Source organism: Erythranthe guttata, chromosome 13 (assembly GCF_056151865.1).
Source record: "Erythranthe guttata isolate IM_541 chromosome 13, IM_541, whole genome shotgun sequence".
NCBI classification, from domain to species: domain Eukaryota; kingdom Viridiplantae; phylum Streptophyta; class Magnoliopsida; order Lamiales; family Phrymaceae; genus Erythranthe; species Erythranthe guttata.
The window spans coordinates 1,415,867-1,441,807 of record NC_142545.1 but is presented as its reverse complement, the minus strand read 5'-3'; the positions used below and the strand labels follow the sequence as shown (position 1 = coordinate 1,441,807).

General features: G+C 34.6%; 1 protein-coding gene across 1 annotated transcript; it reads left to right on the top strand.

Annotated features, from left to right (window-relative positions):
• The first annotated feature begins 7,423 nt into the window (after nucleotides 1–7,423).
• On the top strand, nucleotides 7,424–10,272 carry ICL (isocitrate lyase). Its single transcript, XM_012997041.2, has 4 exons — nucleotides 7,424–7,578; nucleotides 7,682–8,802; nucleotides 9,239–9,720; nucleotides 9,919–10,272. Exons 1-4 carry the CDS (start codon nucleotides 7,549–7,551, stop codon nucleotides 10,014–10,016), a joined length of 1,731 nt encoding a protein of 576 aa, XP_012852495.2. The 5' UTR covers nucleotides 7,424–7,548; the 3' UTR covers nucleotides 10,017–10,272.
• The last annotated feature ends 15,669 nt before the right edge of the window (nucleotides 10,273–25,941 follow it).

Genomic DNA, 25,941 nt, shown 5'->3' with positions numbered 1-25,941 from the left:
AATCACTTCCCATACTCTCAATACTACTAATAATTGTTTTTTTTCTAACCAAACAACCCGCAGCGAATTATATAGATATACAACTTGCAAATTGTTTATGTGTAGTAGTGTGGTCCCCGCAACAATTCTCTCGAATCCCTGTTATTTTACATAGAAAAAAAATTGTGTATAATAGCACTAACGGTCTGTGTAGAATTTTTTTTTATATCAATGTATAAGGCCAACGATTATACAGAATTATGAAATAGTCACCTTCAACTTCACAATGTTTTCGAGTTTCAGAAACGTTTCGTGTAGGAAACTCGAACACATTTGCCGGACACCTTATGGACCATTTTACAATTTTTAAAAAGTTAGAAACATGTTTAAATAGCGAATTTTTAAAATATTTTATTTTTTCTCAAATTATTTACATGATTTAACGATCAGTTGCAAATCAATAGTTGATAGTAAAATTTATTTTCAATATGTTTGTGTAAAAATATATAAAAATATTTTATATATAAATAAAAACTTATATATGTTAATATAGAATATTTATAAATACACTCCTATACTTTTAATATTTGTACATTTTCCTTAAGTTCTCGTATCACAATTTCCAGAAAATACCGTTTTCCCATATATGTTTTCCCGTATCGCCGTTTCCGTATCCCTGCTATATAGATAAAAATTGAAAAGTGATAGATAAATTAAAAATTCCAGGGTTAATGAATATATAAGTGAAAAAAGTTTAATTTAGAATATTGTGCTATTCATTATTCAATAAAATCCGAACCGGACCGACAGAGCACTGTGCCTCACAGGCAAATTCCTCCAACTCTTGCCATAAAATCCAACAATTCATTTAGCTACAATGGGCCTCTTAGTGGTTATTGGGCCTTAATCCTTATGCAAGGAGTTCACCGTAAAATAAATTTACTTTCATATTAAATTTATCGACTGCGAGTTCCTCCATTAGCAGTGGCGGAGCCACCCTTTGGTAAGGATGAGCTCCAGGTTACTGTGGATTCAACTTTTTTTTTATAAAATACTATAGCTATTTGTAATTAGCCCACCGAATAATTAAATTTAGCCCACCCAAGTAATTTAATTTAGTCTATTCACCAAAAAAAATTGTGTTCTAAGTTAAAGTTTACAAATTTTTTGCTACTTTATACGAACGAATCAAAAAAAAATCTCAAGGACTCTGCCCCCGAACCCCCTTTAAATATTATGCCTACTCTGTCTTGAATTTCTGGCTCCCCCACTGTTCGTTAGTAGCAATTGTTTTTTTTCTTTTGATAAAGACGACAACTTTTTATATCGAATTTCAAATATATCTTCAACTTTTTAATTAAAAAAGCGAAATCTAATTCAATTATTCATAAAAATCGATTATTCATCTCCATTCTCCCAATAGCTACATAAAATTGATTTTTATTTTGAAAATGATAAACCACTGTCACCCATGAGGTAAAATCAGATTGTGAAAAAGAAAAAAAAAACCTTATATTTGGGTAATTTCGTGCAATCTTCTTACTATGAATTTTCTTATAACTGGTCCATCACTACGGTGTCAAATTTAGTGGAATCTTTTAGGTTACTTGAATATTCTCCGGTTTGTACCTGTTTTATCTCATTTGAGCTCCACATTTTAAAACAAGATGATCATAAGATGTGTTTCTTGGCTTGTAAATATCAGATTGTGGTGAATCAGAAACTGCATTTCACAAAACAAGTATAAAGTAGAGAACATTCCATAGATCTAGAAAATTATGTTGAATTTAACACTATAAGAACGGACACGTAACCAGATTCATAGTAGAGAATGATTTTAATTACTCCAAAAAATGGATTTTTTGATAATTTCACGTTACCTCTCTGTAATTACCCTTTTGAAATTGATTACACATATACAATTACTAAGAAAAAATATATCTTTTATAGTAGAGATTATTAATTTTTCATTATTTATTTATTTATATATGTTTTCTTTTGACTAAATATGTGCTCCAATAACAAGTATATAACAAAGATATATAGGTGGAAAGTAGAAACCTTTTTAGTTTTTATCGTATATACGAATGCTTATACATATCTGTAGCAACAAATTCTTATCTGCGAATTTAACAAACAAGAAAATACTTGCACAAAGATAATTTATTGAATTAAAATAAAATATTGCGGGTTACAAACTCTAATTTAATCCTCTGATTATTCTCTCAAGAAAAATATATGATTGACTTTGAATTTCGGAGACGAGTCGTTGACTTGATCTTCTCCGGATTTGATTTGGATTTGAATAACGTCTTCCGAGGGTCTTGCGACTTGAATCTCGGATCGAACGCTGAACTTTGACGGATTTTGACTTGAAGATCTTGGAGTTCTTGATGGATTTGGCCCTTCAATCTTCCTTCGATCTTGATTTGATGTTAATAACGTTAATTCGAGGGTTTAGCACCGTAATCTCGAATTAAACGCTTTAACGCCTTGATTTGATGAAGAACACCTTCGATTTGATGAAGAACGACTTGAATATTGTAGAGAGAATTTTCTCCTACGGTTTTTATTCTTCTTGAGTTGTGCTTTGAATTGTGTAGGGAGGGTCCCTATTTATAGTGGTAGAATAAGAGTCCTACACAAAGTCTTCTTGATGACGTGGCGCGATTTGATTGGCTCTCTTTAAATTGATATTTATCTCTTCTAACTTGGAAGAGAAGAAATAATCCTATTGGCCAATAATTAATTGATAATTATCTCCATAACTTATTTTGCAAGATAAATTATAATTTAATTTAGACACAATTTAATTGGCTAATTTAATTAACCAATTAATTAATTTTATGCGTCTACAAATGCCTCCTCGAGACTTGTTCACGGACAATGCATCTTGGAGTGAATGAGTCTCGATAATTGCTCAACTTCAATTGCAACTTGATCTAGCAAAGCGCATATATCTTTTGAAATCATGACTGAACTTAGAGAGATTCTAAGTTGCCTACGTACCCTATAAAGGGATCAAGTCATAACGTAGTTCAAAATATATCATTTTGAGGGATATCGTGCACAGTTTATACTCATGTGGACAAGGAGAAACATTTGCAGTTTAAGCTCGTGCTGAAGGAGCATTTGACTTGAATTTGTAGATAGTTTATGCTCGTATCAAGGAGCCTTGACTTGATTTCGATATATAGATAGTTTATGCTCGTATCGAGGAGCCTTGATTTGATTTGGATATATAGATAGTTTATGCTCGTATCAAGGAGCATTGACTTGATTTGGACATGTAGATAGTTTATGCTCGTATCAAGGAGCCTTGATTTGACTTGGATATCTAGATAGTTTATGCTCGTATCAAGGAGCCTTGACTTGACTTGGATATATAGATATTTTATGTTCGTATCAATGAGCCTTGATTTGACTTGGATAGTTTATGCTCGTATCAAGGAGCTTTGATTTGATTTGAAATTGTAGACATTTTAAACTCGTGTCAAGAAGTACTTCATTTGATTTGGACATGTAGATCTTTTAAACTCGTGTCAAGGAGTACTTCATTTGAGTTGGGCATATAGACCTTTTAAACTCGTGTCAAGGAGTGATTTACTTGATTTGGACTTGTAGACCTTTTAAACTCATGCCAAGGAGTGCTTAAATGTATTTGGACATGTAGACCTTTTAAACTCGTGTCAAGGAGTGCTTCACTTGATTTGACTTGTCATATTGCATATGGTGTTGTTTCTTCAAAAGACTTGCCCCCATCCTCATGATCTTCTTGTTCTTCTTCAACATGTTCTTCTTTGAGCTGATACGACTTTTGGAATGAAGGTTCTTCGACTTCATTTGCAGTTATGCTCAATTCCATATCATATGCTCGAGTGGCCAACTCTTCAAAACTTTTAGGTTGAATTCATTGAAGAATATATCGGAGTACCCATTGCATTCCTTGGATGCACAGTTCAATAGCTGATGTCTCGGGCAGTCGATCCTTGCAATTAAGACTCAAATTTCTCCAACGGTTGATGTAGTCGATGACAGGTTCCTTCATCCACTGGCGGGAATTGGTGAGCTCAATCATGCTGACTGTTCTTCGAGTGCTGTAAAAGCGGTTGAGAAATTCTTCCTCTAAATGCTTCCAACTATCGATGGAGTTTGCCCCCAAATCAATGTACCAATCAAACGCATTGTCTTTGAGCGATCGGACGAATTGCTTGACGAGGTGATCTTCGTACGTCCCGGCATCATTGCAAGTCTCGACGAAGTGTGCCACATGTTGCTTGGGGTTGCCTTTGCCGTCAAATTGTTGAAACTTTGGAGGTATATAGCCCATTGGCATCCTTAGATCATCAATCCTTTGCGTGTATGGCTTGACATAGGTTGATGGAGACTTCGAGCTTCCTTCCAACTTGTCTTTAATGGTTCCACTGATCAGCGTTATCACTTGATCTACATGAATCATCCCTTCTGGAGAAACTTGAAGTTCTTGAGCTGGAGCCTTCTCGTTTTCAACTGGTTGTTGCTTTGTGGATGTCTCGACTTCGTCTTGAACTTCTATCTGATTCTCCACAGCTTGACTAGCATCGGCTTTGTCCATCTTGTTGATCAACTCGGCAATTTGAGAATCTCGTTGTTGAACATGCTTTGTGAGTCCCTCAATTGCCTTTGTCAAACTTGCAATTTGCTCCTCCATGGTTGTAGCGTTTGTTGTCATGACGGATGCCACCTCTGAGTAGCTTGATGTTGAACGAGGCGTGGGCTGTGAAATTTTTCGTTTTGAACCTTCCACGTCTGCGCTTGTGTTGACAAGAGGTGGTAAGCCTTTCTGAATGGTTTGAGGCATCGAGTTAGTCTCGGAGGATGCTTGCAGCTGCAACACTTCGAGGATCTTCGAGAGAGAGAAGAGATGAGAGGTAGAGATGTCCCACCGGGCGTGCCAAAATTTGTAGCAACAAATTCTTATCTGCGAATTTAACAAACAAGAAAATACTTGCACAAAGATAATTTATTGAATTAAAATAAAATATTGCGGGTTACAAACTCTAATTTAATCCTCTGATTATTCTCTCAAGAAAAATATATGATTGACTTTGAATTTCGGAGACGAGTCGTTGACTTGATCTTCTCCGGATTTGATTTGGATTTGAATAACGTCTTCCGAGGGTCTTGCGACTTGAATCTCGGATCGAACGCTGAACTTTGACGGATTTTGACTTGAAGATCTTGGAGTTCTTGATGGATTTGGCCCTTCAATCTTCCTTCGATCTTGATTTGATGTTAATAACGTTAATTCGAGGGTTTAGCACCGTAATCTCGAATTAAACGCTTTAACGCCTTGATTTGATGAAGAACACCTTCGATTTGATGAAGAACGACTTGAATATTGTAGAGAGAATTTTCTCCTACGGTTTTTATTCTTCTTGAGTTGTGCTTTGAATTGTGTAGGGAGGGTCCCTATTTATAGTGGTAGAATAAGAGTCCTACACAAAGTCTTCTTGATGACGTGGCGCGATTTGATTGGCTCTCTTTAAATTGATATTTATCTCTTCTAACTTGGAAGAGAAGAAATAATCCTATTGGCCAATAATTAATTGATAATTATCTCCATAACTTATTTTGCAAGATAAATTATAATTTAATTTAGACACAATTTAATTGGCTAATTTAATTAACCAATTAATTAATTTTATGCGTCTACAATATCTACTGGTGCATTAGGGTGTATAGGTGACACCTAATCATGTATTCATTACACGTGTAAGGCAGTAGGATAAACACGTGCGAAGTGATTTGTTTAAGGTTTGTACATGTGTCGGGAAACAGTTTGGCTGTTATCAGTTGCCATTTATGGCTACTGCTTCTTCTTCGCAAAAACTATTTTCCTTGTAATAATCTTAATTCATGGATTTACATGTCACCCTTTGGACCAGATTTAATTTGATAGCTGCAACTTTTGACTATACTACTTTTCGTCTTTCTATTAATTTCGATTTATGTAATTAAAGTTAGTAATTTTTTATATTATGACGTATAATACTCCTTAAATCTCACATCATCCAACTCACATGAGTCAACAAATATTGAAATGATACTCTCATTAAATTTAGAGTAAACTACATCCCTCTAATATTGTCCGAAAAATATCGATTCTACACTTTACACATAATCTTTATTTTTCTTAAAAAACACTTTCACACTTTTTTAGTATTATAATACTACCTCTCTGAGTGTAATTCTTATCTTTAATAAGGATCGGTGACGAAAACAAACTCGGGAGAGTTTTGATAATTATAGATAGGTTGAGGTATTTTTCATAATTTACCTTTAATTTCATATAATATCTTAAATTGTTAGACGATTGCTACAAGATAAATTTAAATGCGACATAATCTGACACAATACACTTAACACTATAAGTATTTTGACAATTAGAGTAAACACATATTTACTGTATATATTGAGCACAATAAACTATAAATTAAAATTATGAAAGAGAAAACTAATGTTATGTTCTACTCAAAATCATTTAACCAAGATAAACTCATATATAAAATGATTTTTTTTTCTAAAAATAATTACATACCACACCTGAATTATTTATATTGGATGCATTTTAATTATAGATTTACATATAATTACACACACCAATGCACATATATATTTAATGATTTGTATTTACTCAGATTTACAGTTGACATTCATCTAATGTAAATTATCAGGTGTAGCATCTAATTCCCAATTTTTTTTCTGTTAGCCCGGCAATCAAGTGATTAACAGACTAAGTTGTGATAAACTCCAGATCACGTGGTTCGTTACAAGTTTAATTTAACCCTTGTAATATTAATAAATAAAAAAACAAAATCTGTTACTAAATAATAAGCAACAAGACAAAAATCCATTGTCATAGAAATGAGCAAAATCTCATTTATTTTTTCCCCACCGCCATGCCGCCTACGTGCATGCCCTTAATAAAATAATAACATAAAATATTATATTATAGCGTAAATTACAAAAACACCCCCAAACTTAGGCAAAATAACAAAAATCACCCCCACCTATTCGTAATATCAAAAAGATCCCGAGTTTTGTTTCAGTCTTACACCAACCCCCTTACAGTGTGACTTTTCACGATTTTTTTTTTTTTATTCTAGAGAGTAGACTTTACGCAATCTCAGATATTTTCTTTTATTACTCTTCTATTTAACAGAAGATATAATAGACTGTACACATTTTCTGTTAAAAAACTCAATCAAAAGGAGATTTTGGTTATTACAAATAGGTGGGGGTGGTTTTAATTATTTAGCCTAAGCTCAGGGAGTTTTCGTAATTTACCCTAAATTATATGCAGATAAGAATAAACAAAAAAGAAAGATGAAAAAATTGAAGTGGTATTTTTCTCGGTTGTTGGTTTTGCCCTTCCCTTATCTTTAATTTATCCCTTCACCTTCTTTATAAATTGAGGGTGCCTCACATCAACTTTCATTACCATCATTTGTATATTTCTAGAGAGAGAAAGTACATTATTTTCATTTAATAATTATTATTCACACAAAATTTGTTTCACTTCTTACCATGTCTGCATCTTTCTCAGTTCCTTCCATGGTGATCATCTTCATCTTCTTTCTTTTTTTAATTTAGTAATTATTGGTTATAATATGGAATTTTTTAACATTTTTTTGTTTTAAAAAAAAAATTAATTAAACAGATAATGGAGGAAGAAGGGAGATTTGAAGCGGAGGTAGCGAACGTGCAAGCATGGTGGAACACCGAGAGGTTCAAGCTGACGCGCCGCCCGTACTCCGCACGCGATGTGGTGTCCCTACGTGGCAACCTACCCCAGAGCTACGGCTCAAACGAGCTGGCTAAGAAGCTGTGGCGCACGCTGAAAACCCACCAAGCCAACGGGACGGCTTCCAGAACGTTCGGCTCACTGGACCCGGTCCAGGTGACCATGATGGCTAAGCACCTCGACACAATCTACGTGTCGGGCTGGCAGTGCTCGTCAACCCACACGTCGACAAACGAGCCCGGCCCGGATTTGGCGGACTACCCGTACGACACCGTTCCGAACAAAGTCGAGCACCTCTACATGGCGCAGCAGTACCACGACCGGAAGCAGAGGGAGGCGCGTATGAGCATGAGCCGCGAGGAGCGTGCGCGCACGCCCTTCGTCGACTACCTGAAGCCCATCATCGCCGACGGCGACACCGGCTTCGGCGGCGCCACCGCCACACTCAAGCTCTGCAAGCTGTTCGTCGAGCGCGGCGCCGCCGGCGTCCACATCGAGGACCAGTCCTCCGTGACTAAGAAGTGCGGGCACATGGCCGGAAAAGTGCTCGTCGCCGTCAGCGAGCACATCAACCGCCTCGTCGCCGCCCGCCTCCAGTTCGACATAATGGGGGTGGAGACCGTCCTGGTGGCGAGGACCGACGCGGTGGCGGCCACGCTAATCCAGACCAACATCGACGCGCGTGACCACCAGTTCATCCTCGGCGTGACCAACCCTGCGCTGAGGGGGAAGGGGCTGGCGGCGGTGCTCTCGGAAGCCATGGCCGCCGGAAAAACCGGGCCGGAGCTGCAGGCGATTGAGGACAACTGGCTGGCGATGGCGCGTCTGAAGACGTTCTCCGAGTGCGTGGTGGATGCGATCAAGGCTCTCAATATCGGCGAGTCTGAGAAACAGAGGAAACTCAGTGAGTGGATGAGTCACTCGAGTTACGACAAGTGCCTCTCGAACGAAAATGGCCGCGAAATCGCCGACCGTCTCGGCTTGGCCAATCTCTTCTGGGATTGGGATCTCCCAAGAACCAGAGAAGGATTCTATAGGTACGTACGATAATATTTACATCGCGTGTGTTTGAACTGTAAATTTGATTAAATAATTTGCCCGGTAGTAATCACACATACAGAAGGGTTTGTGCGTGTGATTATGTGTAGATGTGCTGTTCAAACTCACTCAGTATGAATAATCAGGTGTAGCGCCTAATAATGTTTCGTTTGAATTACATAGATATGTCATGATTAATTGATTAATTGAATAATTAAATATTATTTAATGTTTTCTTGAAAAATTGAGCATGAGATCTTCTAATCGAGATGCAAGAAATTGATTTCTTGTGCTATTTTTTCCATTTTCGACAGTGTCGGTATCTGATTTCTTTGTTTTTTCCACTTTCGACACGCTGAAGAGATTTATTATTTTTCGAACTGCAGATTCAAGGATTATATGTTACTTATAATATTTTGTGTTATCGATATATAGGTTTCAAGGATCGGTGAACGCAGCGATCGTCCGTGGATGGGCGTTCGCACCCCACACGGACATAATCTGGATGGAAACATCGAGCCCCGATATAATCGAGTGCACCGATTTCGCACGTGGGGTCAAGTCAACCCAGCCCGAGACGATGCTCGCCTACAATCTCTCCCCATCCTTCAATTGGGACGCTTCCGGAATGTCCGACCAGCAGATGATGGATTTCATTCCCAGGATTGCCAAATTGGGATACTGCTGGCAGTTTATTACGCTCGCGGGTTTCCATGCGGACGCTTTGATAATCGACACTTTTGCCAAGGATTTCGCAAGGAGGGGAATGTTGGCTTACGTGGAGAAGATTCAGAGGGAGGAGAGGAGCCACGGGGTCGATACGTTGGCTCATCAGAAATGGTCTGGTGCTAATTATTATGACAGGGTTCTTAGGACTGTTCAGGGAGGGATTACTTCTACTGCTGCTATGGGAAAAGGTATTTTTTTTTTTTTGTTTTAAATATCTAATAAAAACAATTACTATGTGTTCATGCATTTAGAGGCTGTTTGGCTAAGGTTATAAAATGTTTAAGAGCTTATAAGCTCTTCTAACGTTTAGGTAATTTTTAAGAAAAATGTTTTATAACTTTTAAAAACGTTTCTTTAATTGTTGTTAATTTTTTTGGTGGTTGAAGGGGTGACTGAGGAGCAGTTCCAGGTGACGTGGACAAGAGAAGGGGCAACAGATGTGGGAAGTGAAGGCAACGTTGTGATTGCAAAATCAAGAATGTAGGGTGATGGGCATTCTTGATTTAGGGTTTTAATGGGAAATAATAAGTTTTTAAGAACTTGTTTTGTGGTGGTGTAATAAAAAGTTTCAGTTTCTGTAATGATTTCATCTGCATTGTTTGGTGTTGAAGAGATTGTGGGGTATTTGCATTGTACTTTGTTGTTCTCAAGTTCTTTTGTCACAAGGGAGAGAAAGATGTTGGTTTCCTTTCTTTCAGCTTCTTGACTTTTATATAAGAGAAGAAATATTATGATTTCTATTTTTTTACTCCGAATGTTTTTGCTACGATAAAAAAATCATAACAAAAGGTAATTTTTTCCATGGGACGATCTTGTATATGCTACAGGGCAAATTCGTACCTTTTACTACAGTTAATGATCGTAGTATAAAGCAATTTTTCTACTGGTATATTTATCCTATGTATATAATCAAAGCAGTTTATATCAAATGTATACTGATGAAATGGTAAAAACTAAATTGCTGAGAAGTTCAATAAGGATAGGTGATCATATTGTTCATTATTATAAAAAAAAACAAAAATACTTGAAGGGAAAAAAATAAAAATAAATAATAAAAATAATAGAAAAAAGAAAATCAAAACAAAACTTGTTTGCCCTTGCTTGTTGAGCGCAGACCAGAAGATGAAGAAGATGGTGTAACAACAGACTGCATCAATGGCCTCCCAATATATTGCGCTGCTATCGACGAAACGTGATTGATCTGCACACAAACATTTAATTAACAAATAAAAATATAAATAATTATTCACAATATACTATTGGAATATTGTTTCTATTTTTTTCTTATTTAGTTATCATTTTTTAAAATTAATTTAGTTTAATTTCTTTAGATTAAAATTATATTATTATAATTAGTTTTTGAATAATTGGCGATTCTACGAATTCCTACTCGGAATTATTTTTGCATAATACAAAAAATGACAAGAAAATTAATCTAGTACTACTGCCAATTATGTAATAATTAATATTCTAACAATTTGTAATTTAAATAAAATAAAACATTGAAGAAATGAAAAATAATTAATAATCATATGTGAACATATATATCCCACATTATACTCATTTAAAAAAAAAATACGATACAATTTTTATTAAGGGATCCATTTTGCGAAACTATCTATCATCAGCGAAGTTAGAAATTTAATGAAGAATAATATTTCAAATATTAATTACAAAATTATATAATCTAAGTTGAAGAAAATAAAAATTCAAAGGAAATTAAAATATGATGCACCATAAATATATAAACATATTTATAATGAATTGTATTTCATAGTTTTCCATCAAGGGTATAAATGTCTTTTCAAATTATATATAAGTTTTTCTATACAAGCAACATTTTTATTCTAACTGATATATAGTTGCACAAGGAACGCACCCAATATCCAAAATATGCACCTAATTTTCAAATTAAAATTTTCAATAAATAAAAAATATATTAAAAAATATACTATTCGTGTATTCAATTTTTCATAAACATTATAGAAAATAAAAATAAAAAATCATGAATTACCTCGTCTCTCAAGCGAGCATTTTCAATTCTTAAGTTGCGTTCATCGTGCGACAGATCTCCCACTGCAACCATGTGACCGCACGTAAGACAACGCGCACTGCTAAGTGACTCTCTCAGCTTCAAGTTCTCTTCTCGAAGCTTCTCATTTTCACCTCGGAGGTGATTGTTTTCTTCGTGCCCATGTCTCGCCTGCAATTAATAAAAAATAAAATCATGTAAAATAAAAAAATCAAATTAATTTTATAAAAAAAAAAAATTAAAACAAAATCATTTACAACAAACCTTCATTTGAGTCCTCTTATTTTGGAACCAAAATTTAACTTGCAATGGCTCCATCCCTAATTCATGGCCAAGTTCACTTCTTTGCCTCTTTCCCAAGAGAGGACTATCCCGAAAAGTTCTATAAAAAATAATTTAATTAGTAAAAAAAAATTAATTAATTAATTAATATAGAAAATGCAGAACAATTAATTTATCAATTTTTGACTTGTAATTCAATATTTATATATGAAGCAATTCTATTTAATAAATTAAAAAACTATTTACTCTTCCAGTCGTTGAATTTGATGGACGGTGTGTCGGTGGTATGTTCTTCTGTTCTGCTGTTGAGTTTCATTATTCTCGCCAATAAAGTTGTTATTTTCTTCGTTAAACATACTTTCCACTTCTTCACCCTGAGATTCGTTCGAATTCATACTGAAATAATATTAACGACGAAGACCCAAAACGAGACTAAACTTTTCTTGAAATGTTGTAAATATAGAGAAACGGAGACGACGGAGGGCGAATTTATTGCGAATTTCGAGTAGAGATTGTGCAATAACATTAATATTATCTTCTTACTATTAAAAATCGGAAAAAAAATGAATACAAAAGGGTGATTAGTAGAATGGAAATCTTCATGATTTTATAGGACAATATATAAGAGAATCGCCGATAAATAAAATGAATTAAATTTTAAATTTAACCTACACAAGTACACAAATTACGAATTGGCAAAACCGAAATTAAGATTTGCTCTACAACGGCTCGTTGTAATAATGCGCTTACCAAACAAAAAGAAAACAACAAAAGATTACGACGATATGTATGCCTATATAACGCAGGTACAATCATTACAGACGAAAGATTTAACATAATAATTAAATCGGTATTATCGTAATAAATGGTTATGTCGCAATGTAGATTTCTCCGATATGTGATAAATCAGCGGGCTAGATTTCAATATTTAAAACGAATAAATTCCGGATAGATATCCATAAATCGCACGAACCAAAATATTGTGTTCGCCGCACCTTTTTTTTTTTCCTCGACGAAATTGCGTTAATTATTTTTTTGTCATTTATTTATTTTATATTTTTCCCTTGAAAAAAAGAATAATCAAAAGGGTTTATATAAGTAATTACACAAAAAAAGAGTATATTAAGTGCAACTTCAGTGCCTTTATTGAACAAACTATAGTAGTGATTGAGAGTGCAACTATTATGCATGTCATGCACATAAAATTACTATAGTGCAAATTTTTTTTTTTTTACAATATATATAATTAAAATAAATTAATATAATGAGGTCGTGAAAATTAATTTGTGTCCCTATGAACAATTTAAGTTTGTACCTAACTTCAGTGCATTTTTTTTATTCAACTATTTAGTACGTAGATAGTGCATGAGCTCGTGCATGCATAGTGCAAATTTGTATCAGGTGCACGTAATAATAATTTGTATATGTTTAGTTTGCATTATACTATAGATATTATAATTTATTGATTTTATTGTGTAGAAAATTTTGTTAAAGTACCTATTGGATTTCGATTTTAATGAATTAAGGTACAACTTCTATTGTTTAACTTCATAAATTCTAAAAGACATAGATTTTTGTTACTATACTGTATAATTTCTTTATAATATTTATATATCATTATTATCTATATAATTTTTTTTCTACAGTTTAAGAATTAGTATTTAGGAAGCCGCCACAAAAAATAATCAATTTTTTTTAGTTACTTTTTGAAATAATATTTTATAAATATGTGCTTTTCTATATATGAGTGAATTTAAAAAAAAAAAAAAAAAGTACACATACTATAATCAATCAAACATGGTTGGAGTGGGAATAGCACGGAACGGATCGGAAATCGCTTCTTGAGGGAAAAAAATCATTTTTTTCGAAAGCTGAAATGAGTTCCAGATTCGGTTCAAAAAAATCGGATTCAATAATCTTTTTTCCGAAATCGTGATGCTGGGAATCGGCAGAATTTCAAAATTTTCGGAAATCGCACTAATTTCTTGTTCCTAAATAGAAATTCTTCCAAGAATGGATTCTTCAACATCTTGTTGATTCCCACTCGTTGCCCAGAAGCGCTGGTTCCGATTCATAGCTCGTGCAGCGAATCATTCAATGCTAGCTAGGGAAGATAGAGCTTCGGATATTATGGGAAATCGGGATTTTGACTCTATTTTTTCAGGGAATGCACGAAAACTCAAAAGAGAGTTCAAGAAAATACAATGCTTAAACTATCACTATTTAATATATCTCATACCAGAATAGTTTAAAATTTTAATAGCAATTCATAACAGTAATCCATTACCACAAATATCTGGATACTCGTTCGCAAATACCCTTTACTATTTAATGGAGTTAATTGCATTTACTATCCCTGTGAAAATCGCAATTGCGCGATTCCCCCTTGTCATAAAAAAATAAGCAAATACCCCCCTATGCTTACATTTAGACTGCACACTCAACCCATTTATCTTTTTCCCTTTGACCAACAATAAAAAGACCAAAATACCCCAAGGAGATTTGTTATATTACATGTTGAAATTGTTTTCAATGTGTTTAATTTTAATTCTATTTCAATTTTATATAAATAAAATACACAAAAATATTATTGAATTAAATATAAAAAAAAAATAATAAATAAAGAATGTTTTAACCTGTCTTCATCTTCCCCGCACCCCACTCCCATCCACCCACCCACCCAAAACCATAACTCTTCACCCACCCCATCACCACCACCACCACCGCCACCGCCGCCGCCGCCGCCCCTTCCTCCAGCTCTCCCGCGTCGGAACCCTTGACGACGAGTTCTTCTCCGGAGGCTCCGATTTCGACCGCTCCCTCTCCCATCCCTCCTCTCGAAAATCACCCCCAATATAATGCCACTCTCCTAATTCTCTCAGACTTCAATTCCAATTGCGATTTCGATTTCCCCAAAATTGTGAAGCTCGGGGTTTTCAGTCTTAAGCCCGAATTTGACAAGAGAATCGCACTCTCGGAACAAGACGAAATCAAATTGATAGAAACCAGCGTAGAAGACAATGAATCAGTCGTGGGTTTGAATTTCTTGATTAAGGGCTTCGAATTAGGGCACCCGCACCCAGAAGCTACTTCTCTGTTCTTCTTGATTGGATTTTGATTAAGTTCTTATTTGCAATTTAACCCCCTTATGTTTTTGCAATTTCTTTAAAAAAATTCAATTTTGTCCCTTAACTTTAAAACCTATCTATTTCAGGACAACAATGTTTTTATTGCAAAACCGCTGGGTATTTTTGTCATTTCATAGGCAAAAGAAAAGAAAAACTCGCACAGGCAGCGAGTGAGCCTCACGATGTGCCCTCAAGGGGGTTTTTGCCTTTGACTAATAAACATAGGGGGGTAATTGCTATTTTTTTTATGACAGGGGGGAATCGCGCAGTTGCGATTTTCAGAGGGGTAGTAGATGCAATTAACTCCTATTTAATGTGTAGAAATAAAGAAATAACAGTAAAATAGTTTACTGAGAAACCCAATAAAGTAGCCATGACATATCAATTCATTGGTTTTAAACAATAAAAATTTATTCGAAAATAAAAATCGTCAAAAGATTACTTATTTGCCCTTGCTCTTGTTCTCACTAGAAACCGAAGCAGCTCTGGAATCAGTTGAACACAGAACGGAAGAAGAAGACGAAGTAGAGGGGGCATCATCGTAATTTGTCAATGGCTTCCCAATATAATTCGCAGCCATTGTTGAAATTAGATTAATCTGTATAGAAGCGTAGTTAATAAATAGAATAAAATAAAATAATCCTTCAAAATAGTTATTTGGTAGAAATAATGCCAAAAAAGTTAAAGAAAAACAAAAACTAGTCATTCAAATTTTCTATGGCTCTATAGAATCAATTTTATATTATATCTCACTTTAAATTTCCAATAATACATTAAAATTTCCAATTTTCTTTTATTTTTTTTTGAATAAAAATGTATTATTTGTTACTGTACCCTTCTTATCCAATTCTATCAAGCATTAGTCTTTCTTATGCATATTTTCCTAAGAGTTAACCATATTAAATTTAATATTTTTTTATACACGTGTGTACAAATCTTTAACGACAATATTATGAAACATATGGAGTAATAGTCTATCCAATTTTGATTCATCTTTGTTTTTAGTGAAATAATTTGTAGTAAAAAAAGATAACTATTATTACTAGGGAAAAATCCAGTTTTCATCCCCAAGTTTACAGCAGTTTCACATTTGGTCTCTCAAATTTATAAAAAACACATATGGTCCTCCATGTTTCAAAACATTCAATATTTTTAGTCCATTCCGTCAATTTTTTTGTTAAAACTAACGGTATCAAGCATGTGTCCATCACTACCTTAACCGACGGACTAACGGTAAATTGACGGATGACCAAAACTGTTAAATTATCGAAACATGAAGGACCAAGTGTGTTTTTTACAAACATGGAGGACCAAATGTGAAATTAGTACAAACACGAGAGATCAAAACTGTACTTTTTTTTTCTTATTACTATGTTGTCACTATAATCTTATCAAAAAATCAATTATGTGACAATAAAAAACATCTAATGGTAACAAAAATGGAACGCTATGCGTAATAACAATATAAATATTATCACTTAATATAAGCATTTATTGATTTTTTTTTTCTAAAAGGTTTTTAATAATACGTTTACCTCTTCTCTCAAACGAGCGTTCTCCATTCTAAAATGGCGTTCACCATAGCACAAATCTCCTACCGCGACCATACGACCACAAAGAAGACAACAAGCGTTGTGGAAAGACTGTCTAAGCCTCAGGTTCTCTTCTCGAAGCTTCTTGTTTCTAGCTCGAAGAAAAGTACCTTCTTTGTGCTCGTTTTTCGCCTGCGAGTAATTAGTTTTAAAGTTTTTTTTTTAATATAAGGACAAATGAAAAAAAAAAATTATAACAATTTATATATGTCCTAACAACCTTCATTTGAGTCCTCTTGTTTTGGAACCAAAACTTTACTTGCAAAGGTTCCATCCCTAATTCCTCACTAAGCTCTTCTCTTTGTGTTTTGTCTAAGTGAGGATTGTCCCAAAAATACCTAAATAAAAAAAAAATGAATTCAATATTAGTGCAAAAAGAAATAACACATAAATTTACACATAATAAATTATTTTTTTCGTTATTGGTTGATTTTCATATGAAGCAATCCCGGTTAATTAGAAAAAATTACTCTTCCATTCGTTGAATTTGGTAGGGAGTGTGGCGGTGATGACGTCTTTGGTTCTGCGACTCAATTTCATTGTTCTCGTTTTCTTCGTTTAGAATACTTTGTGTATCTTCACCACTAGAAACGTTGGAGTTCATACTGAAATATCTAAGAGGAGATGAATACGAAGTAAATATTTCTTTAAGAATGTCAATATATAAGGTGAGGTCGAGAAAATATAATTAATGGTGCGATATTTTATAGCGATTTCCTTTCACTGCAGATGGTGAAAATTACATTAATAGAGTTGTCTTTATATTATAAATTGGAAAAAAAATCGTGGGTGTTCCGTTCCATTATAATTGTCGTTGAAGATTTTTACGAACATATTAAGAAAATAATTAAATATTGTTGAATTTTAGGAAAGGCGCACATATAAAGGTGGATTAATATGCGTGCAACAGGAAAAAATGCATTTAATTCATTATATATCGCAGCCGTAGACTGCCAGATAGTCTGAAAATATTTGGGGCTCTAATGTTTATGGTGTTTATGAATATTAGATCTTCAAAATCTAATGCCTGAAAATAATAATCGATTGCATTCCGATTTTCAAATATTCCGAAAAATAAAATTAATCGGAATCGGAAATATATATTATAATTATCTGAAACACCGATTTTTTTTATTCAAAATCTTCCAAAGATTCCAATTTTCACCAACATATATTAAATAAAATGTACTTAAAAAGAATGCATAAATTTGTACTTCAATTATTAAGGGTTTTTTATGAGAAAGTCAACATCGGAGACCCGTGGTCAAAATTGAATCATTGGTGAAATGAGGACTAAAATGGGGTTAAAGAAATGAATTAAAATTTTAGGGAATATGTTAGTCTTTTGCACACTTCTGAAACTTGTTTTATAATTTCTTTTAAAATAAAATTGAATGAATTTATTTATGAATAAATACTAAATAGTCTACCGTGCGCTTATTTATAATCAGCCCATTTATGGATAGCATAAAGAATTGAAACCCAACATATCCCGGCCCATTAACATGTCCTATACATCTAATTAAGGGCCCTATTTTGCTTTGAGGACTAAATATTTTATTTTAAACTAAACATTTTTTTTTTTTATTTTGTAATATTTATAATGACATAAAATCGATATTGTAATTTGAGTATTTCACTCTCTTGAAAGATTTTTATAATTAAATTCAGTAAAAACATTGTGGAGTTGGAAGAATCTAGTGTGTCTAGTATAATTAACGACTCGGATGGAAGGGAAGAGAGAGAGAAAGAGAGTTTTGAAATATAATTAAACATCTATAAATTAATACAGTCGGGAGTAGTAAAATTCTATTAATTTAGTGAAATATTAATTTATCGAACTAATAATTTTGTGAGTTTTTACCGAGTCGGGACCAGAAGAAACTATTATTTAAGTGAAGTTATTAATTTATCGTGGTTTTACTGTATCTTCATACATACATAAAAGTAAGAAACATAAACTCTTATGGCACATTTGTAATTTTTGTAAAATTAATAATTATTATTACTTTTTTATGTCCTATTTGTTATCTTCTTTTTTTTCTCTAATACTTTCATTACAAATCAGATTTGCAAATTCACTAGCAATATTCTAATTCATTCGACGGTGTGTTGTTTTGAACTATTTCTCTCTCTTACATACATCGATAATGTTTTATTTTTTTAATGCAATTTAATTATCGTTTATTTGAATTTTCTTCATTTTTGCAATGCGATGCACAGGAAGAATTGCTAGTTGACGATAAATCTAAGATAAATAGTAGAATTGTGAAACTAGATGAATAAGAAACTAAGAATGTGTAAAATTTTGATAGTACTTCAGTGCATCAAAACCAAAAATTGGCAATATTCATATTATTCAAGCATGGAAAAAATGATTTTGTCCCAATGAAGAGTACAAAATTATCATTTCCTTATTTCAACCTCAAATTGTCAAAAAAAAAAAAAAAAAAAAAAAAAAGAAATCGATCACTCGTTCGATGCGTTTGATGACTTCCCAAAATCTTTAGTATCCGAGTGTTTCAACGGCTTTCCAACGTACTTCACTGCTATTGCCGAAATACGGCTAATCTATATATAATATATAAACAAAATGTTCTTAAAATAATAAAAATACTATCTAATTTATTTATTAAAAAAAATATATATAGAAGAACAAAATGTATTATTTGATGATTTAATTACCTCTTCTCTTAAATGAGCATTCTCCATTCTTAAATGGTGTTCATCAGGGGACAACTCTCCCATGGCAGACATGTGACCACAAGCAGGGCAACACACAGTGCTGAGTGCTTCTTTGTACCTTATATTCGCGGCTCGGAGTTTATCGTTCTCCACCCGAAGAAGACCGTTTTCTTGGTGCTCATGTTTCGCCTATAAAAAAATAAATAAGTTTCGACATTTAAATTATACGATGATTCTTTTAGGGTTTCAAAACTATAAATTTAAATGGTCATACCTTCATTTGTGTTCTCTTGTTTTGGAACCAAAACTTAACCTGCAACGGTTCGATTCCTAGTTCCTTGCTAAGCTCGTTTCTTTGTTTTTTGTCCGGGTGAGGACAGTTTCGGAAAAACCTACAATCAGTTAATATAATTAAATTCAAAATCAGCAAAATATAAATTAAATTAAACTACACAAGAAATTTTTTATATAATCAAGATTTTGTTCGATTTGATATTATTACGCTTCCATTTGTTGAGTTTGGTGTGAAGTGTGGCGATAGTAACGTTTTCTCTTCTGCTCTCGACTTTCTGCGTCTTCAATTTCGTTCATGTGCGATTCATCTTCTTGGGACATGCTCGAGTTCATCGCGAATAGTTCCCTATGGCAAAAATACAATAATATAAAATAAAATAAAAAACATTAATTTAATTTGAAAAATATTTTGTTTAAGGACTAACGTCATCCTAAAAAAAATCAAAATTTCTTTAAAATTAAATTTCGCGTTGAATTAAAAGACGTGATTTTTGGGATTTTTCTTTCGGTGATCTTATCAACTTTTTCGTTTAATTCATATCTCGTTTTACGAGTGTAACGATTTTATTAATATAGTACTTTATTCCAAATAAACTTTGGATGATTAACTTGCAAAATAAACATAAATTAATAAGGATGACTAAAAAACTTACTAAAACATAAAGCTTTTATGATGACTTCAAAATGTTTTCTTGATTGAGAAAATAATTATAATGAAAAATCAGAAGTGTAAGGAATTTATTTAAAACAATGACTATAAATGGTGCAATTGCATTAATATAGTTGTCTTTGTATTGTAAGATGGAAAATAAGAGTATGGTTTTATTAGATATGAAAATCTATTAGGTTTTAATTAAATTTGAAATTGACAAAAACTGATTTATTGATATTTGGTGCTAATAATTCACTTACCAAACTTAAAGAAAACGATAGATTTACCACGATAGTCGTACGCATACGAAATGCAAAAATTAGCGTTGTCGTGTATGTGTACAATTAAATTTGTAAAGTTGTGATAAATGGTGTATGACTTCGTAGATTTTGAGCATCTACAGTGTCGTGCATCTTTAAATCTGTAATATTTACGATATTTAAGGATGTTCGATTTTTTAAATCTATAATGTCGTACATCTTTAAATCTATAATATTTACGATATTTAAGGATGTTCGATTTCTTAAATCTATAATGCCGTACATCTTTAAATCTATAATATTTACACTATTTAACGATGTTCGATTTCTTAAATGCATAATGTCGTACATCTTTCATTACATTATTAAAAGAATTGCAATTTTTTTTTAATTATTCATAAAGATACATGTTGCTAAATTAATCTATGTTGAATTTAAAAAAGAAAATCTATTTAAATGTGTAAATGCCATATATATATATATATACACACACACACCTATATATGGCTATATATCAATGTTTAATTAGTCACATGGATTCACCATGGTTAAGCATTCGACAGCATAAGAGATAGATCAATAATATAATAAAGAATTATTATTCATTAATTAATTATTATAACAACAATTAATATGATGTACATTAGTGCTAAATTGCCTCTATATTATTGTAATAATGCATTCGTCTATAGTAATGATCCCTCGACGAACAATTCAATCGATTCAACCAGCAAAATTGATAGATGACGCACCACCATCCGAGTGAAGAACTCCGAATTTGAAGAGGTAAAAATGTTAGGCTGTATATATACTAATATATATAATAATATTAATAATAATATTTGTTGGCGGAATTGACGTGAAGAGAATATTTGGTGGATACGAGAGAATATTTTGTTGATATCTTTTCTGATATCTTTTATTTGTTTCTTATCTTGTAAATTATATTTCCTATTTTACTTATGGCTAATGTCTGTATATTAGCACGTGAAAGAGAATGGAGAAACACATAATTTTCTTTGCCACAATTTATCATGGCATCAGAGCCACCAAAATTCTATTAAAAAAAAAAAAAGGGGAGAAAGCAAAACGGTGAAAAGAAAAACAAACAGTAAGTCAAATATTTCCATGACCGGAGGTGATAGTGGCAAGAACAAGACAGACATGGTGACGCCATATACGTTAACCTCGGCTGACAATCCAGGAGCCTTGGTGACTCATGTACAATTGAAGGGAACTAATTACGAAGAATGGGCCAAAGCCATGAAAGTGGCGTTGCGGGCTAAAAGGAAACTCGGATTTATCGACGGGACAATTTCGCAACCAGCCGCCAATTCTACAGAAATTGACGATTGGTGGATGGTAAATTCCATGTTGGTGGCATGGATATTCAATACTATTGAACCCACCTTACGTTCGAGCATTACGTACAGGGAGAACGTGAAGGAGCTTTGGGACGATTTGCAATTGCGATTTTCAATTGCCAATGGACCTCGTATTCAACAATTAAAAGCAGAGTTGGCTGGATGCAAGCAACGTGGACAACCGATTGCAACTTACTTTGGTCGTCTAAAGATGTTGTGGGATGAATTGAATGATTACGAGCCAATTATGACTTGCACTTGTGTTGGCTGCAAGTGCAAAATTACAGAACAAATGATTAAGAGACGAGAAGACGAGCAAATTCATCAATTTTTGATGGGATTAGAAGACTCCATGTTTGGTACAGTGAGATCAACAATCCTAAATATGGAACCGCTGTCGGGGTTAAATCGAGTTTATTCAATGATTGTTACTGAAGAAAGACACCGTGAGATCGCTCGGGGAAGAGACGAAAGAAGTGACGCTATGGCTTTTGCTGTTCAAACAAAAGGTCGTGACAATAAAGACAAAAATGAGGATTGCAAACACTGTGGAAGAGTGGGACATGATACAAACGGTTGTTTTCAGATTATCGGATATCCGGATTGGTGGGGCGACAGGCCACGTGGGGGCGGCCGTGGAAATGGACGTGGGGTTGGACGAGGTATGGGACGTGGACGTGCTCCAATCCGTGCAAATGCTGCGCAAGGTGTGAATGGACGTGGCACAACGTCAACAGTGACAGATTCTGACCGTGTTGGGCTTACGGGACTGACCGATGATCAATGGGCAACTCTTGTGACGAGGTTGAAAGCCCAGAAGAACAACCCCACAAAAAAACTCTCTGGTAAGACCTCTGACCATCAGTGGATACTTGATTCCGGAGCTTCGCATCATATGACAGGATGTGTTGATTCGTTTGCTGATATTTGCAAAGTAAACCCATGTTCGGTGGGTCTACCAAATGGAGCTGAAACTATGGCAACGAAAGAAGGAACAGTGGTTATGGAAGATAAATTAAAATTATCACATGTGTTATTTGTTCCACAATTGAATTGCAATTTATTGTCTATTGGAAAATTACTTTCGAAAAATAAAAATTTTATCATCACACTTACTGATAATCTATGTATAATACAGGACCGTGTATCGAGGACACTGATTGGTATGGGTGAGCAATGTGACGGGATATATATTTTTCGAGGTGTGACACCAGCGCGCGCGCACAAGGTTGAGAGCAAGAGCAGCGTAGAGTTGTGGCATCGTCGTATGGGGCATCCATCTTATAGTATTGTGGCAGCTTTACCAAATTTTAGTTCAGTTGTTATTGATTCAAAAAATAAAGTTTGTGAAACTTGTTTTCGTGCGAAACAGACTAGAGATGTTTTTTAACAAAGTACTCATAATGCGAAAGAGCCTTTTTATTTGATCCACTGTGATTTATGGGGACCATATCGTGTCCCATCTTCTTGTGGTGCAATTTATTTTTTGACTATTGTGGATGACTTTACTAGAGCTGTGTGGATTTACTTGCTTATTGAGAAGTCTGAAGTAAATAATATTTTGAGAAATTTTTGTGCATTGACGAGTAGACAGTTTGGTAAAGAAGTAAAAATTATAAGGAGTGATAATGGGACTGAATTTACTTCTCTTACTCGTTTTCTCGTGGATAAATGAATTGAGATTCAGACGTCGTGTGTTGGTACTCCTCAACAAAATGGTAGAGTGGAAAGGAAACACCGGCATATTTTCAATGTGGCACGTGCTTTGCGGTTTCAGGCTCATCTTCCTATTAAGTTTTGGGGTGAGTGTGTGTTAGCTGCTGGGTATTTGATTAATCGGACACCCTCATCTGTTTTAGGGGGAAAAACTCCTTATGAGGTATTGTTTAATACTCCTCCATCTTATGCCAATATTCGCATTTTTGGGTGTTTGTGTTTTGCCCGTGCCAAAGAAAACGATAAGTTTGCCTCTAGAAGTCGTAAATGTGTGTTTATGGGATATCCGTATGGAAAAAATGGATGGAAATTGTATGATTTGGAGAAACATGAATTTTTTGTATCTCGTGACGTTGTTTTCAGTGAAGAGGAATTTCCATTTTGTAGCTCTTCCACAACTATTATTGGGGCTCCAAGTTCCGATGTTGTAATTGATGACCTTGTTGTCGATGAAGAGTTGCAGACTCTAGACGTTGAGTCGCCAGATTGCGACGACAGGGGGGGTGTTGGGAATTCAGTTGAAGACGTTGAAACTGAACTTGTTCCATCCGTGACAGAAGAACGTCCTCAGCGTGCACGACGTCACCCGAGTCATTTACAAGATTACGTGTGTCACACTGTTCGCTGCCCTGATCCCGTCACATCGCAACCTGCTATTCAGATGTCCTCAGGTACTCCTTATCCCATAGCTAATTATGTAACGTGTGATAATTTTTCTGCACCACATCGTCGTTTTTTGGCAGCTATTACAGCCGAGACAGAGCCCACCCATTTTTCAGAGGCTGTCAGACATGATAAATGGCGTAAAGCTATGCAAGAAGAGATAGAGGCACTTGAAAAGAATGGCACGTGGACTATGGAGAACTTGCCTTCGGGAAAGAAACCCATTGGTTGCAAATGGGTTTACAAAACAAAGTATGATTCTGATGGATCCATCGAAAGACATAAGGCGCGTTTGGTAGTACTGGGCAATAACCAAAAAGCAGGAATCGACTACAATGAGACATTTGCTCCGGTTGCTAAAATGGCTACGGTGAGGGTTCTTCTAGCTGTGGCCGCCAAACAAAAGTGGGAGTTACATCAAATGGATGTTCGTAATGCATTTTTACATGGGGACCTTGACGAAGAAGTGTATATGCGCCCACCTCCTGGTTTTTCTAGCTCCTCTTCTGACAGGGTGTGTCGATTGCGGAAGTCTTTGTATGGATTGCGGCAAGCTCCACGAAATTGGTTTGCTAAACTTTCTACTGCATTGAAAAATTATGGATTTAAGCAGTCATATTCTGATTATTCTCTGTTCATTTTTTAGAAAATATGGTGCTATTTTGGTTGTTCTTGTATATATCGACGATTTGATTATATCAGGGAATATATAATTCAGAAATGTTGAAACTTTTTAAGGCATATCTCAATGAATGCTTTCATATGAAGGATCTTGGAAAATTAAAATATTTCTTAGGGATTGAAGTTGCACGAGGGATGGAAGGAAGATTTTTGTCCCAACGTAAATATGCATTGGACATAATTACCGAAACAGGGAAGTTGGGATCTAAGCCAGCAATGATTCCATTGGAACAAAACCATGGTCTTGCTCTCGACAATAGTGTGTTGTTAGACAACCCGGAACAGTATCGCCGTCTCGTTGGACGATTGATTTACTTGACAATTACTCGACCTGAATTGTGTTACTCAGTTCATACATTGGCTCAGTTCATGCAATCACCACGAATAAGACATTGGGAAGCAGCTTTACGAGTGGTACATTATGTAAAAGGTTGTCCCGGGCGTGGGATTTTCTTGCGTGGTAACATTGATATTCAGTTACATGGCTATTGTGATTCGGATTGGGCAAGTTGTCCGCTTACTCGTCGGTCTATTACCGGGTATTTTGTGCTTCTTGGGTCTTCACCAATTTCATGGAAGACGAAGAAACAACATACAGTTTCCAGGTCTTCTGCTAAGGCTGAGTATCGAGCTCTAGCGACTCTCACTTGCGAACTCAAATGGTTGAAGGGTTTATTGTTGTCATTGGGTATTTCTCATCGACATCGGATTCGTGTTTATTGTGATAATCAGGCTGCCATGCATATTGCAGCTAACCCGGTGTTTCATGAGCGCACTAAACATATATATAGAGGTGGATTGTCACCTTGTTCGTGATGCTATTCAGGAAGGTATTATCTCTACCCACTGTGTTCGGACCGGTGAACAGTTAGCAAATATATTCACCAAAGCAATCGGCAAGAAGCAGTTTGAGGTTTTTCTCGACAAGTTGGCCATTCGTGATCTTCATGCACCAACTTGAGGGGGAGTATTGGCGAAATTGACGTGAAGAGAAGATTTGGTGGTTACGAGAGAATATTTTGTTGATATCTTTTCTGATATCTTTTATTTGTTTCCTATC

Bases quoted from the DNA above. Each gene is read 5' to 3' on its own strand.
- ICL (XM_012997041.2), top strand. From the start codon at position 7,549: ATGTCTGCATCTTTCTCAGTTCCTTCCATG. The intron at 7,579-7,681 runs GTGATCATCTTC...TTAATTAAACAG, and splicing joins CTTTCTCAGTTCCTTCCATG to ATAATGGAGGAAGAAGGGAG. The intron at 8,803-9,238 runs GTACGTACGATA...ATCGATATATAG, and splicing joins ACCAGAGAAGGATTCTATAG to GTTTCAAGGATCGGTGAACG.